General features: G+C 39.0%; 1 protein-coding gene across 5 annotated transcripts in view; it reads left to right on the plus strand.

Moving 5' to 3' along the window:
• The window catches only part of LOC121641896 (protein unc-13 homolog C), a 94997-nt gene that overhangs the window by 35404 nt on the left and 43567 nt on the right, over positions 1-16026 (plus strand). For all 5 annotated transcript variants that reach the window (XM_041988263.1, XM_041988272.1, XM_041988289.1 and 2 more), the window contains 4 exons: positions 1464-1620; positions 1989-2057; positions 14244-14333; positions 15603-15731. In XM_041988263.1, the coding sequence (XP_041844197.1) occupies positions 1464-1620; positions 1989-2057; positions 14244-14333; positions 15603-15731 (445 nt within the window). The remainder of the gene's footprint in view (positions 1-1463; positions 1621-1988; positions 2058-14243; positions 14334-15602; positions 15732-16026) is intronic.

Consider the following 16026-nt stretch of genomic DNA (forward strand, 5'->3'; position numbering starts at 1 on the left):
GCTGTTTTATTAAAAAATAAAGTAAACACACAATTTCTTAACAATGAATTTTACATACTGTATACTATGTGGAATGATGCAGTCATTTTTTGTGGTGTATGAATGAGAATTGAGAGAATGGCAGCCAGGCTTTATGCACACCCCACATAATCCAGAATTATTAGGTAGGAGACATTCCACATGACTTGTAAAGTGGTCGGATCAAGTGTTTAAAAAAAGCATCTGCTCTCCACTCATGCAGAGATCCCTGCTCAAACCAGGCCTTTCCGGCTTCAGGACTTAATCATTGCTGAACAGCACTGTTGCGTATGTGTGTTGAAAAAAGGAAAGCTCAAAGTAAAACCATAGCAAGGCAACTCACATGACAACAAGACAGTTTGATTGTTTTCTCATTCTTATCCAAGCCTCTTGAGTTCCAACTGATAAGAAGGTAAAGGTGATCCTAACACTTAAGGTATAATACTGAGATCTCTTCCCAGATAGTTGAACTGGCATTCACACCTTGACATGCCACCCGACAACTCACACGTCATCTCAAAGTGCTAATGAGCTAACGAGAGGTTTTAACACTTAAAACTCCCCCAACCATCAGTCAGAACTGAAGAAGCCTGTCGCCTGGGAAAAGCAAGTCCTGTTGCCTTTGTTAAGTGCTTTAGAGCCACCATGTCATGGAAGACTGACATCCTAAACAAGATTTATTCAAACAGAATTCTTCATCTTCAGCTGGGACAGCCTCCTGTTTCAATCCATCCTCTGGGAAGAGTCACTTTTAATTTTTGAGCACCATGTAGAGCTGAGATCTAGTTTTTGCAGAGCATATTTGTTTGAAATTAACCTTGGAGGTTGAACTAGCCTTTGCTATGCGGGCGTTTGTCTGTGTGGCATCCATCACAGAATGTAATAATTTTTGACAGTTCTCTGTAAACTTTCTTTCTCACCAAACAAAGGATCGCCTAATTTACTTCCACAATTTGTACGTCTATTACAAGGCAGCTTCATATCGTTAGTAGTTCTGGTTATACAGTTTTGATTTATAACATCTTTTGTCATGGTCATTATAGACACTTTTTCTTTTTTTCTTTTACTTTTTTTTTTGAATGGGTCAGTGGACTACTTTTGTCCTAGCCCTTCTAATAGAACTAATTGTCTGGAACATTAAAATAAAACCATTTTTAAGGAGCAGTCTGAAGGTGAAAATAATAAAGAAGTACACTTGTGATGTATTTAAAACAACTGCTCATAGCTGGTTAAAGCAGGGTGGGGGATATTTCTGAGCAGTATTTTAAATACTTTCAGCTTTGTGTATATAAAATCGTGACTTGAAGATTTTGTTTTAATTTTTAGGAGGTCATTCTTTAGCTGTTTCTCCTCAATTGCAAGAGTAACTTTTTTGTGTTTTTCTTCTCTTTCTTACTCGGTGAGCAGCCTTCTGTAGAGTGATAACTATTTGTTCTCCTCTGCAGGCATTTCTCTTGTCTGTCTGCCAAATACATGTGTCCTGGTGTGCCAGCAGTGATGAGCAACCTGCTTGCTAATATTAATGCCTACTTTGCCCACACGACTACCACCACCACAACCACGGCCTCTGCTTCTGACCGGTTTGCTGCCTCTAACTTTGGGGTAAGTGCATTTTTTATTATCTTGCTGTCTGACGAGAAGTTATTGAATATATGTTTATATGACATTGCTGACCACTATTTTGTAGATGCTTTTCAGTGTATTTTTCTGAAGGAAATTGTGTAGTTAAAATCTCAGAAATCTATCAGTGTTTTCCTTTAAACTTTTAATAAGCTAATGTTGAAAGACCTAAAATAATATATTTTTTGTCAGCAATCCAAGTTTTCGGTGCAGCAAAACAACAAAATTTTCTTCCAAGAAGTATAAATGAATCACCACTGGCAAAAAAAAGACACAGACCATGCAGTGCTATAAATTTTTGCCACAGTGCTTTGAGTATGAACTGAATTATTCATTTTCGATTCTAACAGAGGGAGAAATTTGTCAAATTGCTGGATCAGCTGCATAACTCATTGAGGATCGACCTATCTAAATATCGGGTAAGAAATCTTTACATGCGGTGTGAGCGTTTATACTGTATGTGTGCGCGAAGAGAAAAATAGGGAGAGGAATTCTATTTATATTTGTTAAATAAACCAATGTTTGTATTGAAATATCCATAGTTGAGGTTTAAATTGTGTATTTTCTTTTGCATTTGTTATTTACAGCCTTAAAATTAACTATCACCTTCATGAAGTTGTTTCCTGTTTTGCCATCTATTTCTCATGAGTGTCTCATTGACAGCTGATTAATTTGATTAAGGCCTTCGGGTAAAACTATCTCTGTTTATATCACACCGTCTGATCATATTTAGTGTAAAGCAGGGATACGACTGCATTTGTTGCATGTACCACCTACACTTCAAAGATTGTTTTTGATCGGACTCTCTTTTTTCTTGGGTAGACTTAAATCTACATATCTGAAAATTGACAGGATGCTCTAAATGCCAAGTATGGTGGTCTTTAACAAAATGTAGCATTAAGATTAGGGACAATAAATGTCATTGTAGTACATGTGCATTCTAATGATGATGTGTATGTGTTTATAATGACGATGATGTATAATAAAGGAAGTGAACAAAATAATATGGTAAAAATAAGAAAATTTGTATGGAATATGTATGTAATATAGAGATACACATTATGGTATATGGTAAATGATATATGTCTTGAACAGAAACAGACAAAAGTATATATATATATATATATATATATATATGCGGCTGGATATCTCAGTGAGTAAGTCCTCCGACTTTTACGTAGGGGACCCGGGTTCACATCCCGGCCGGGCAATTACCAACACCTAGGCAAGACCCTCTACACTACTGCCTACCTCATATGATGAGAGACAAGGGAACACGAGACATACCGGCTCAGACGTCGCCCGGTGCGTCAGGTGCTGGGGAACCAGAGCACCCTGGCGAGAAGTGGGCTACTGGAACAAGACGGAAATGGACGAGAGGCGAGAACAAGGCTCTGTTGGAATGTTACTACTCCAGTAACCCTAGTCAGAGGGGTTACATGTAGAAATATGGAATCTTCGAAACCCACAATCAACACCTGAGAGGAGGTTGGAGGCTAAAATCAAGGCAGCTTGGAGAGAAGTGAGCCAACTATCAGAGCTCCAGAAAGGTGCAGGTCCAGGTACCCAGGAGGTACAGCCAGATGCCCATACCTGAAGCACTAGAAACTGCCAAACAATGACTCCAAGCCTTGGCCACCCGCCTAAAGAGGTACACGAGAGAAATTGAAGCAAGGCGAATAAACCGGCTGTTCTCAACTCAACCAGCTCTCAAGTGTACTCTCAGTGGCTGGGTAAAAACAACATGGCAGACCCCCCAAAGCAGAGACTGAACAATACTGGAAAAGCATATGGGAGGAGGCATTGCACAACAGCGGTGCACAGTGGCTGATGGATCTAAGAGCTGACCACAGCAACCTCCCTGAACAAGAACCAGTAACCATCACAGTGGCAGACATCCAACAAAGAGTCTCAGGTATGAAAAACTGGACAGCACCAGGGCCTGACATGGTTCACACCTACTGGCTGAAGAAGCTAACTGTACTCCATGAACGCCTGGCAGCACAAATGACCCAGCTGCTAAAGGATGGGGCCCACCCTGAATGGCTAACTGAAGGCTGGACAATCCTGATCCAGAAGGATCCATCCAACAGGATCCAGAACAGTTCCATCCAACTATCGGCCAGTAACCTGTCTCCCCACCACATGGAAGCTCATATCAGGCATCATAGCAGCTAAGATAAGTGGACACATGGATCAATATATGAGCACAGCACAGAAGGGCATTGGTAAAAATACCAGAGGAGCAAAACACCAGCTGCTGGTAGATAGAACAGTCGCTCGGGACTGCAGAACCAGGAATGCCAATCTGTGCAGTGCCTGGATTGATTACAAGGCATATGACTCAATGCCACACACATGGATCATGGAATGCTTGGAGATGTATAACATCAACAGGACTCTAAGAGCCTTCATTGCAAATTCAATGCAGCAGTGGAAGACCACCCTTCAGGCCAACTGCAAGCCAATTGCACAAGTGTCCATCAAATGTGGCATATACCAAGGAGATGCCCTGTCTCCTGTGCTGTTCTGCATAGGTCTGAACCCCCTCAGCCAAATAATCACCAAGACTGGCTATGGATACCGACTCAGGAATGGGTCCACCATCAGTCACCTCCTCTACATGGGTGACATCAAGCTGTACGCCAAGAGCGAGCGAGACATTGACTCACTGATCCACACAACCAGGATCTACAGCAATGACATCGGAATGTCATTCGGACTTGAGAAGTGTGGGCGGATGGTGACAAAGAGAGGGAAGGTAGTTCATACAGAAGGGGTCTCACTCCCAGACAGCAGAATAACAGACATTGAGGACAGCTACAAGTACCTTGGAATCCCACAAGCAAATGGCAACCTCGAACAGGCCACAAGAAAAGCAGCCACAGCCAAATACCTCCAACAAGTAAGGCAAGTCCTAAGGAGTCAGCTCAATGGCAAGAACACGGTCCGGGCAATTAACAGCTATGCCCTGCTGGTCATCAGATACCCTGCGGGAGTACAAGGAGCATCATAACCAAGTGGCTGGTATAGTGTACAGGAACATCTGTGTGGAGTACAGACTGGAAGCCCTGAGGTCAAGGTGGGAAACACCTCTGAAGGTGGTAGAGAATAACCAAGCTAAGATCCTGCAGGACTCCCAGATCCAGACCGACAAAATAGTAACTGCAAAACAGACAGATATTGTGGTGATGGACAAACAGCAGTGGAAAGCCATTGTGGTTGACATCGCAATACCAAGCGATTGCAACATCAGGCAAAAGGAACATGAGAAACTGGAAAAATACCAAGGCCTGAAAGAAGAACTTGAGAAGGCCTGGAAAGTGAAGGCAACAGTGGTGCCCCTGGCCATCGGAGCACTTGGGGCAGTAACCCCAAACTGGAAGAGTGGCTACAGCAGATCCCAGGACAAACCTCAGACATCTCGGTCCAGAAGAGTGCAGTCCTAGGAACAGCCAGATACTGAGCAGAACCCTCAAGCTCCCAGGCCTCTGGTAGAGGACCCAAGCTTGGATGGATGAGACCACCCACGGAGGGCAACGGGATAATTTATATATATATATATAAGCTAATACTTGGTTTATAATTACATAAGCGAGTCAAGTTCTTCTGGTTCTTCTGCATTAGATTTACAGCCATTCTTTATATTTTGTCAGTTCAGCTGCAGTATAATCATTAACAGCTAATTATTTAAGCATACACACTGCTGGAGCAGTAAACAATGAGATGGTGTATACCCTGGAGTAAAAGAGCAACATCTGAACAACACGGTCCTGCTGTACTGAAGCAATATTTCCAGTAGGAATAGCCAGGAGCTGCTTACTGGTTATCAAGGTCAAGATTATTTATTAGAACATCATACTATATGGCTGTGTACTGTGTGTTTAGAGCTACCTGAAGAAGTTAGTCCCGTGCAATAGCAGTCTTAGTTAATATTAACGGCTTTTATTGATTCTGTGGTCCAGTGCCAGAGTTATTGACCCAGATCTATGATATAATTATTTGAGACTGTAGTGGTGTGTAGTTGTGTTGAATTGGTTTGTAATTTCATGAAATGTGCCTCCAGTATTTTGTCCACTCTTACTTTTACACTGATGTGGGGAGCTACCTTACTTCATAAGAAAAAGAACAGCAAAATGTCATCGCTTAGCGGGGTTGCTCACACTTGTTGGTCTTACTTCCTGTAGCATGATACTGGTTCATTTGTCCTGGTTATTTGTTCAGTGATTGCTGAGTGATGAGCCTCAGGCAGCTACTCTGTGAGCTTAATTGCAGTGCTTTTTGCAGAGTTTTCTAGTTGACTTGTCACAGCATTACCCTGGAAGGTGTTCAATGTAAGCTGCTGTCACCTTTCTATAGTATTATGATACATTGCCTGGCTAGTTGGTGTGTCTCTGCAACCCTACCATGACACATGGTCTTTGTTGTCATGTTTGTCTCATTGACAGATGCAATGCACATACTGAGGTTAATTATGTCAGTGACATAATTAGGTATGAAAAGAGCATCCTGGAAAGGCTCAGTCAGTATTGTATAGTTGTGAAATTCAGGCACTCAGATAGCAACACTATCAAATGGCACTATTATGATGTGGAAATGCTTGGGCTTAGAAAAAAACTCTGCATAAGAACACAGGTTCTCATACCCTGATCCAAACCAAAGCTTAACTTTCTTCTCGAAATCACTGATGATGGATCCTTCAAGCAGCAGGACTATCTGGCTTGTTGACGCCACACAATTTAAAGGTCAATGGAAAAGGATAAGTGCACATGGCATTGATACCTTACACATTAGGTACCATTAATTCTGTAATAAACACCGTTATAAAGGTTTTGGAGCAACATATGTTAGCACAGTCTTTCTCAGTGGCAGTCTATATTTCAGCAAATTAATGCCCAAACATATTTTTTATGTATTACAACAATATTCCTTTCCTTTTAATAGTCTGAATGCTAAAAAAGGCTGTTGAAAAGAAATTACAGAAGAGCCAACAAACTGCTGAAATTATGGCTGAAGTTTAATTTTAATTTAAATTTTTAAATAAAATTAAAAAAACAAAACTATATCAAAACTATTGCTATTACTGCTTTAGCTTTCTTCAGAGAAGAAATGATTTTATACGTTCCCGTTGCAACTTTTTAAAATGTCTTGGTGCTGCTAAGCTTAAATTAAGCAAAGGTTTTATAGCAAATAAACTATTAAATTCATTTGTACATTTGATATTCTGTTAACCTCAATCTTTAATTAAATGTAGGGCTTAGATTATTTGCAAACCATTTTATTTCTAAATAAAATTAGCACAGTAGACCATGTTTTTTGGTTAGTAGGGTTGTACATTAAAAACTTATAATTTTTTTAAAATTTATGACATGTTTCTGCTTTATATTTGTTTTAACAATTGCTAAAAGATATTTAAATGTATAAATTGTTACTATAGTTAAACTGAAAAATATGAGAAGGGGCTATGAGGGTAGATTTCAAATCTTCACGATGTGAATACTCAAGAAATTAAAAAAAAAAAAATGAAGAAACCTCTAGACATCTGGAAGCACTTAAGTTGCTGCCATATTCTACTCAGCAAAATTAAAATCGTGACATATAGCACATAGTCTTCAATCCCAGGATAGCTAATCCTGTTAAACACCATGCATTCACCCACACAGTGGCACACCCACTTGCCTGACCCCGCAGCATACTCACATACTGGCATACAGATACATGATGCAAAGCTTTAGCTTTTTTTTCTCCAACCCTCTGATGCTCACAAACCCTTTTTTCCAAACTTTGCAGACATTCACACTGCAGTTCACACACTGATGCACAACTGAGCACACGCATCTCCACACTTTTTTCCCTGTTGACAGCATGACACAGTGAACTGAAGCTGAAAGATGACCCACTCACCTTTAACGCAACACAGAAGTAACATGTTGCTGAGTAGGTGATTGCTTTTGTTCCTCTGTTCTCTACCCACAGCTCTCTGTGTGAAGCCACAAGTGATTACAGAGACACATTAGAAGCAGCAGATACAACTGTGGCCCTACTAATGGATAAAAGAGAGGAAAACAAGTAGCTATACAGAATGATTGATAGACAAATAAAAAAGAGACATAGTGAAGTTGCATATAGTGAGGGAGTAATAAGGAGGATTTGGGAAAAGACGTGGATGCAACAAGCAAAGAGAGGGAGTTCCCAAAAGGATTTTGACAAAGAAAAAGAGTTAGCAAGAGATGAATTTGGAAAGAGTGAAAGGGGGAAGCAGATGAAGAATAAAAGGTATTGGGTGGGTGATATATAAAGAGAAGGGGTTAAGTGAAAAAGAGATGGCCTTTTTCATCGTCAGATGGCCTGGCTGTCTACCTGTGACACATTCACCGAGAGAACTCACAGAATATCACATTGGCTTCACCTGCCAGCGCTGCCCTGCTGCTCTCTTGTCAAAGCTGCCACAGACCAATAGTCCACGCACACACATGCACATCCACACACAGTTCATACTCTCTCACTTCTGCAGCCATCCCACAGCGCCGACCTGCCACTATTTCACTGTAATAAGATTCAGATCTGGCTGCTCCGCCCGCTCACCGTATGGATTTCCCTATAATGACATTCTGAGGGAGATTGAGTTTGCTTTTGTAAAACGGAGGGCTTGAATCAGCAGAGAGGGAGCCTGAATGCAGCTGCCATTCCACATTTTGCTACATGTGCGTTTCTTCTCTTTCAACTTTACTCTTAACAGTGCTGATACACGGTGACACCTTGTAGAGCCAATCTGTCCCAGCTGGGATTTGCGAATTTCACTGGGTTGAACATAAAGTCTCAGTATTCAGAGCATGCTGCAAGGGATTTGGACTGTTGGCTTAGTTTGGGCAGTTTTATATTAAGTGATGTTAGTTCAGGAAGCGCCCCTGGGAGTTGTATGCTATTCTCTTCAAATGGAACTCAGTACTATTACAGTGGGCCATTTGAAAAACACTGACTTTAACTGGCCTGTTGCTTTTTGTGCTGGTTCCAGCTGCCTCAACAAGTGAAGAAGATGCAGAGAGAATAATTGCTATTTCATACTTTACCTGTAGCAGCATCTTGTCATATTTAGTGACACTGACCTGCTAACTGAGCTGGTAATATATCACATGAACAAAATTATACTTCTGGGATTATATAACAAGGTTGGAGGGAGGCACTAGCAAAATATAGTTACAAGTCTTCCCCCACAGCCTGCTGCAGAAGCATTTATCCAGCTTCTGTCATTGTCACATGGTAGACAAATATAATTTTACAGCTCTTGGAGGAAGAACAAGCTTTGAGAACAAAGCTCCATCTGCATAATCACAAGTATTTGGGATTATCTCTTTCTTTACAGAACAAAACTTGCACAATCCAGACTAGCCTTTGGAAATGAATGACAGACTGTAAAAATAAAAACTGTGGAAAAAAAGTGGTATCATGAAATCACAGAAAGGAGACTTTCAAAGACTTAAACAGTTATATTTTTATTATCACAATTACTGATGTGTATATTGTTTATTGTTTGCCAGAGCTCTCTGTTCATGCATGTTCAGTCACTCATGCAGAAGTGGGTCACAGTGATTCAAGCAAAGCAGTCCACGTGCCTCTTTTCCAGCTTCTACTGGGAATCCCTTAGCATTTTCAGACCAGATGAGATAAACTCACACAAGTGTGTTTTGGTTTTACTTTAGGGTCTCTTATCAGTCAGACATGCTAAAGTACAGCTGCACTAAAAGATGTAGTACATGTTTGGTATGAAATCAATTACAGTTAATTTTTTTTCATATTATAAGATTCTTCTGTAGTTACCAAACAAAGTATATATCTGTATCTAAAATTTACTGCATTCACTATATCTGTACCTTAAAACAACAGAAATACACACAGATACATGAGGCATGATGCAGTGTGACCAGTGCAATATTCTTGCTGCATTTTGTGGTTCAGTGGCTGTTATTTTTCCACACGATTACTTACGCTCGCTCCACTTGTTACCTGCTGCTTGACCTGTCTCTTTTTTAGCCATCGTACAGCCTCTAAAATTCGCACAGATAAAAAAAACTGTTAAAAAACCCTCCACACTTGTTACTGTTACTCATAATGCATAATCTTTAAAAAAAAATGAATGTTCTTATACTGTTACTATGAAGCAGTACAGTGAATTGTATACAAACATTGGACTTTCAATTTTAAGAGTTTTGATGATGTAAGTGGTTTGCTCACACTTCTTTAATGCCTTGACCTTTTTCATTGTGATAAGCTCTCTGTACTTTAGAGCTTAGCACTCAGGATAGGTGCTGACCCAACATAATATTCAGTGTAGGACCACAACAAAGACAAAGACCTTAAAGCTCATCAGCATCACTCACTCTTCATCTCATCTCATAATAGACTTTCTGCCAACTTTCAGAAGCAGTGCTGATGTTGTTTCTACGTTGGGCTCAGAGATGGATGCCTTACTCTCATAGTTTGCTTGTGGGCAATAAATCCATTTTTTTTCATCCTTCTCTTTTTCTGCTGATACAGACTGAGTTGCCATTTCTAACTCTGTTTTCAGGCGTGAAACAAAGTTCTTTCCACCAGTATTACTGCTTCTAGAAAGACCTAACAATGAGAATGTTTGTGTAGAGTGAGTGCATCAGTGCCAACACCAATTAATCAGCAATTTTTAAGATAGGCATCAGATGAATCATCATTATAAGCCTGCCAGCAACAGAACCAGAGTAAATTACAATTAACAGCTCTTGCTAACACTTTGCTAGTTCACCCCAAGACAACTTTTTCCAAATAAGCTATTTCAGAAGTTTGCCTTCTAACTGCTTTGCATGCTACATGCTGGTTTTACGGTGAAACAGTGATTACAGATGGTCCATTGCTTTACTCAGATGTAATCAATAAACAATGCATCTTTTAAACACATGTCATGTAGAACTAAAATAGGATTTCAGATGGATTTTCAGGTGTTTACAGCAGCCAAAGTAATTGTCAGTAATGTCTTTATTTGTTTCAGCCACAATAATTAGCTAGATTAGTTTTTGATGTTCAGGAATTTAATAGAGGAGTTGATGCACTTAAAATGCTAAACAGTGAAGTATTTTTATTTCAACCGTTGGGAATATAAATGTCATAGTGTGCTGTTATTTCATTTCTAAATAAAGCCATGAGTCAGACCTTTTTTATCACTGGAAAGCAGAGGCCATTGTAAAAACTGCACATTTTTGAGTGCAGTTCCAGCTCTTTCTAAGGTAATTTTCTTCTCTTAGATAAATGTTAATGCTACTGTTAATACCACTTCTGGAAATGCAAGAAAACACTGATTAGTTTGAAATTACTGCAGGATTGCAGGAGTCTTATTTTTTCACTTCAGGTTGCTGTGTGAAATTTTATTTTAGCTGCAGTTTGTTCAGTAGAATAAAGAAGGCATGTTTCATTTCCATTTTTATGCTGACAAGGCTGTAATTTAGTGCTTAGGGTCTACGCCTGACTACCCTTAGTTTTTATTTGAACCCAGCAGTTCCGTATTTTTCTTTAAAGCATGTCCTAATTGCTAATAAAATAAAACTCATGATGTTTTTACATGGAAAGTCAAAGCTTCTGAATTTTCCATCTATCACCACTTCTCAGGGCTTTCATTTTGAGTCAGTATCTCAACACAAATAGGCCACTCAGAAATGATCATTGTCTTTTTATGCCTTAAAACTATGTTTTCTTTTTTTTAATTAAGTTTTGTCTTTCAAAGCAAGACTTGTGACTTCTGTGCTCAGTTATAAACATGTTTTCTGTATGGAGGCATCTTGTCAGTTCAATATGCATCAAATTCTGTCTGCTGCAGCACATTCGTGTTCATCACATCTTAAAACTATGTTTCATAGTTGTTTTGCAGTGTTAACGCAATGTAAGAGGTATATATATGTTTTCATGCAAATAGAACCAATTTTTCCAACATTTTTAAACTCCTGCTTGCACTTTTTTTTCCTGCAAACTGGCAACCATCATATTATAAATCTTAGATTTGTCTTATATGATCAAATTCTCTAGACAGCACTCCCCAGCTGGGGTGTTCACATTTAGAAACAGAAGGTTATTCACAGCAAGAAATGACCAGAAGTATCTATCTGTTGCATCTACAGAGCCTCAGATACATGAAGTTACTCGCACAAGTAACTTATGGTTTGTATTGACCAACCGCTCACACACTTTACCCATTTAGTACAAATAGAAGCCCTTAGCAACTTAGCCTCAAGTATCAAATATTTAAGCTAGGGGTGGGACTTAAGCGCATTATTTCCAATTAATTACAGAAAAACTAACATGTAAAACAAATTAATGCATTTAATTACAGTTTATGTTCCAAACAACGCAGAATATTTGTCAGTGCACAATTTTTTCTGGGACACCGATTATAATTATGCACATGGCAGAGCTCGACTAAGACAATGTTGCCAGCTTAGTACTTTGGCACTAGTTTTAAGACACCTCCATCTACTTTATTAAAATAAAGCAACTAGCAACAAATCTAGTGACTTTTTCTGGTGATTTAGAGACTTTTGGAGACTTCTGTGAAAGCACGTATAGTTTACTCCTGAGCAGAAGGCTCCTCCATCATCTAAGAGCCTTGGTCTTCACACAGCAGCAGCTCCCAGCTGCAGTCAGAACTCCATTACACTGTTTCACCCTGGATAGCTTTAAACTTTCTATATTTTACAGTATATGTTACAACTATTATTGTTTGTTTGGTAATTACTATGCTTCTGTGATTAAAGACATTCAATTTTAAATCAAGACCTTTGCTATTTATGCCAAGCATGCAATATGGAAATGCTGGAAAAGGACATTAAATGTGCTTTACACTCTGCTTGCAGAGCCCCCTGAATCTGTTCTTGTTAAATGAATTCAAGGAAATTATAAATGACTTGGAGGCAGGCACAGCTGGTCGAAGATGCTGTGATCGACTATTATTGTCTATGTTTTGACTTGCTATGGCTGTGAGGATAAATTATTCTATTTATATTATACCTCTTTTGTTTTCAGTGTACGGTATTCCAATGTTTCTTTCACTAATACTTAACGACATGTACATGTTAATACTTTTGTGTATATTTACATTGTGTGTGTACTGTTGTGTAACAATCATGAATGCTTCTCATCTTGACCCTGACTCCCTTTACTTGTAAAAGACATTATAAATATCAAAAGTAATATTCTAGATAAATACACATTGTATTTAAATAACTAATCTTTAATTTAGCTCTGATTAATTAAACTGCTTAATTGCATATGAACAGTTGTGATTTTAATTGATACTCATACAGCATCACTCAAGGTTGTTGTGTAGCTATTGTACAGAATACACATTTCAGAGGAACTAATACTTTTACTTGTATGATGGCTACATTCACAGGAGGGTATTATAAGAGAAATATCACTGTCAGCAGCAAGAGTAAAAGAGTTGTGATTGATGTCACGTCTGGGCTTTGTGACAGTAGGGATGGCAGCAATAGAGTAGGTGTGCAACAATATTCTTTTCTTTTCTTACTATTGTAAAAAAAAAAAAGAAAAGAAATTGTCTGTAGGTGACTGGATGAGAGATGATGCTCAAGCTCCTAACATTGTATTTAAAATTTTTAACTAAATGCAATCCCTCAACTAGAAACAAATGATGAAACACTTGAACAATGGAGTAGTTTGTACAAAAAGCAATGATGCAAACAGCCATTTATCCAGAGCAAAAGAAAAAAAAAAAACAACAAGCTCCTATTGATTTTCTTTTTTCCTTTTCGCAGCAGCCAAATATAGTACATTTACTTATAGAGGATGTGTGTCAAGCTTGTTGCCTAGAGGCTGTTTATTCACTTTCACCTCTAAGCTTGACTTTTCCTATTAATCATGGACATAAAAGAAATAAAGTGTAATCTCTCAGAAGACTGCTGACTGTCTGGGAGAGATTAACAGTCAATTAACACTGTTTCCCGACAGTACGTTTTTAGAGCAGTTTCCAGTTTTTGTTCCTTTTAAACCTCATTGTCTGTTTATGACATCCTGCTTCATCTTATATTTTTTATTATTCCAGTAAAACGCTGCTCGCGTTCTAAAGATGTCAGATGAGTTTTGCTTCAGCTGATCGGTGTTGATCTCAGATCTCGCTTGTGCTTGTGTTGTCAAGCCTGCAGGCAGCTGTTAAGATTTGGCTCGTTTTCACCCGATGGGTATTAATTGACAGGATTGAGGAGGGATAGAAAACAAGCAAAATTTTATTAGAGCTGCAGGAGAGTAGGAGAAGTAGGATAATGTATGGATCTACGATGCTTTTCCTCAGAGCTGTCAGAGCTTTATATGCTCCCCGTCACGGTGCTCTGCACTGGCTGATGACTTCATGGCCCTGAAATAGGTGTTTTCATGAGAGGAGACCTCCCTTTCCCACTAAACGATTAGACAGACCGTCATTTCAATTTTGATTGCTGTGCATTGCTCAGAAATCAATTTTCATGTTGTGGCCTAAGCAATGTGATGTGGTAGGTTGAGTTGTATATCGTTTCCATCAAAAATCAAAAAGATCCTCTCCTTATGTTGTTTTTGTCTCTCTTTTTTTATTCCAGGATAATTTCCCTGCAGGAAACCCAGAGCGTCTCCATGATCTAAAGTCCACTGTTGATCTGCTGACTAGCATCACCTTCTTCAGGATGAAGGTATTGTGTTAGAGCACTGGTTAGATTGGCAGTTATCTGTATGAAAGGTGAACGGGCAGCATTGAACACCATTTAAGACAATTTTGAGGGAACATGATTGAAGTTTATGTGTTGGAGCGTATACATCTGAGTCTTTGTTCATTGACTCACATGCCTGCACCATCAGGTCATTGTCATTAAATCTCCCTACATTCAATTAAAAACATAAACCCACATTGATTTAAGGCACATTTAACTTGGGTGAAATCAGTTCAGTCTCATAAATCCTGACACCCTGTCCCTTGCAACACTGCTGACCATTCAAACTAATTTATTGTTATGTAATTTCATGCACCCAGCAACTAATGTGGTGCTGCTGTCTTTGTGTGATGTCTTGACCTGCATTCTACAATAAGCCTTTTATGTTAAAAAACACTTCCATTACTGCCTTGTTTCCTCTCCCTCCCTCGCTCCCTCAGCATGTACAGTACACAGACTTGTTTCCGGCTCTAAGGAAAGCTCGGTTTCTTCCCGTTCTATTTGGTGGGTGTGCACACTGGAGCACTGAGGCATAGCTAAGATGGCAGCTGTGAGCAAAGGAATGAAAACTGTCACATTGGGTCACCAAAGCTTTCACTCTGTGCCATACCCATGCTTAGTCCTACTGCGTATACATTATGCACCACATCTTACACATACTGAAGCTTCAGTGTTACTATATGATAACCTACACATCCACCTAAATGCCAGTTTGGCTGCATTTCAATGACGATATGTATAATGCATGTAAGAGGGTTGTCAAGGAAGTTATTATAAATGTTTTAAACATGAAATATGACATTGTCACACAACCACTGGTGGATTTTGCATAAATTTGAATACTGTCAAGATGCTTCAGCTCATCTTACAGACTTGTGGAAGGCTGAAACTCTCTTTCAGATATTAAAAATTGTGACAAAGTGACATACCAAGTGATATAGTCCTTCAGTTTTTTCCATTCCTCATTCTGATGCTATAAGTTTTTTTAAGTCTGTATTTGCTTTTTTCTCCTTAATGACTTGGTTTTATAGTTGAGCACCCTTCTACTTTATTAACTGTGTTTGAATGGTATTTTTTGCTAGTGGACAACAGTTAATGGGAGGTAATGTCACACAAAGTCAATGGAGAGTGATTTTCCCTCCTTTGTAGGTGGGACTTGTTTACACTCTCATACTGTGTGGATGATTTTTATGATCTGACACCTAAAACATACTGAGTGGATTTTAACTTTCTGCATTTGTCTTTGTGTAGGTACAAGAGCTCCAAAGTCCACCGCGAGCCAGTATGGTAGTGAAGGATTGTGTCAAGGCGTGTCTAGACTCTACATACAAGTACATTTTTGACAACTGTCATGAACTGTACAACCAGCTTCTTGACCAGGTAATGCATTTTGTCATCTGTTACCACTTGTCAGCACATGATATTCAGGTCCCTACTTACAACAAAATCTTGACAATAACAAATTCACATTGATGTACAATGTAAACAACAGCCAAAATCTTAGAATAGATGCATTTCTCTGCAGTTGTGGTGATGCACACTAAACTAAACACTTAATTCTAACTCATTCAGGTTTAACTGCATGTACATTTAAATACTTACATAAACTTCCAAACAGTCACAATTTACCTAAAATACAGGTTTAGTAAAGCGAGTTAATGCACTGTAGTTGTGT

The sequence above is a fragment of the Melanotaenia boesemani genome, chromosome 1 (genome assembly GCF_017639745.1).
Source record: "Melanotaenia boesemani isolate fMelBoe1 chromosome 1, fMelBoe1.pri, whole genome shotgun sequence".
NCBI classification, from domain to species: domain Eukaryota; kingdom Metazoa; phylum Chordata; class Actinopteri; order Atheriniformes; family Melanotaeniidae; genus Melanotaenia; species Melanotaenia boesemani.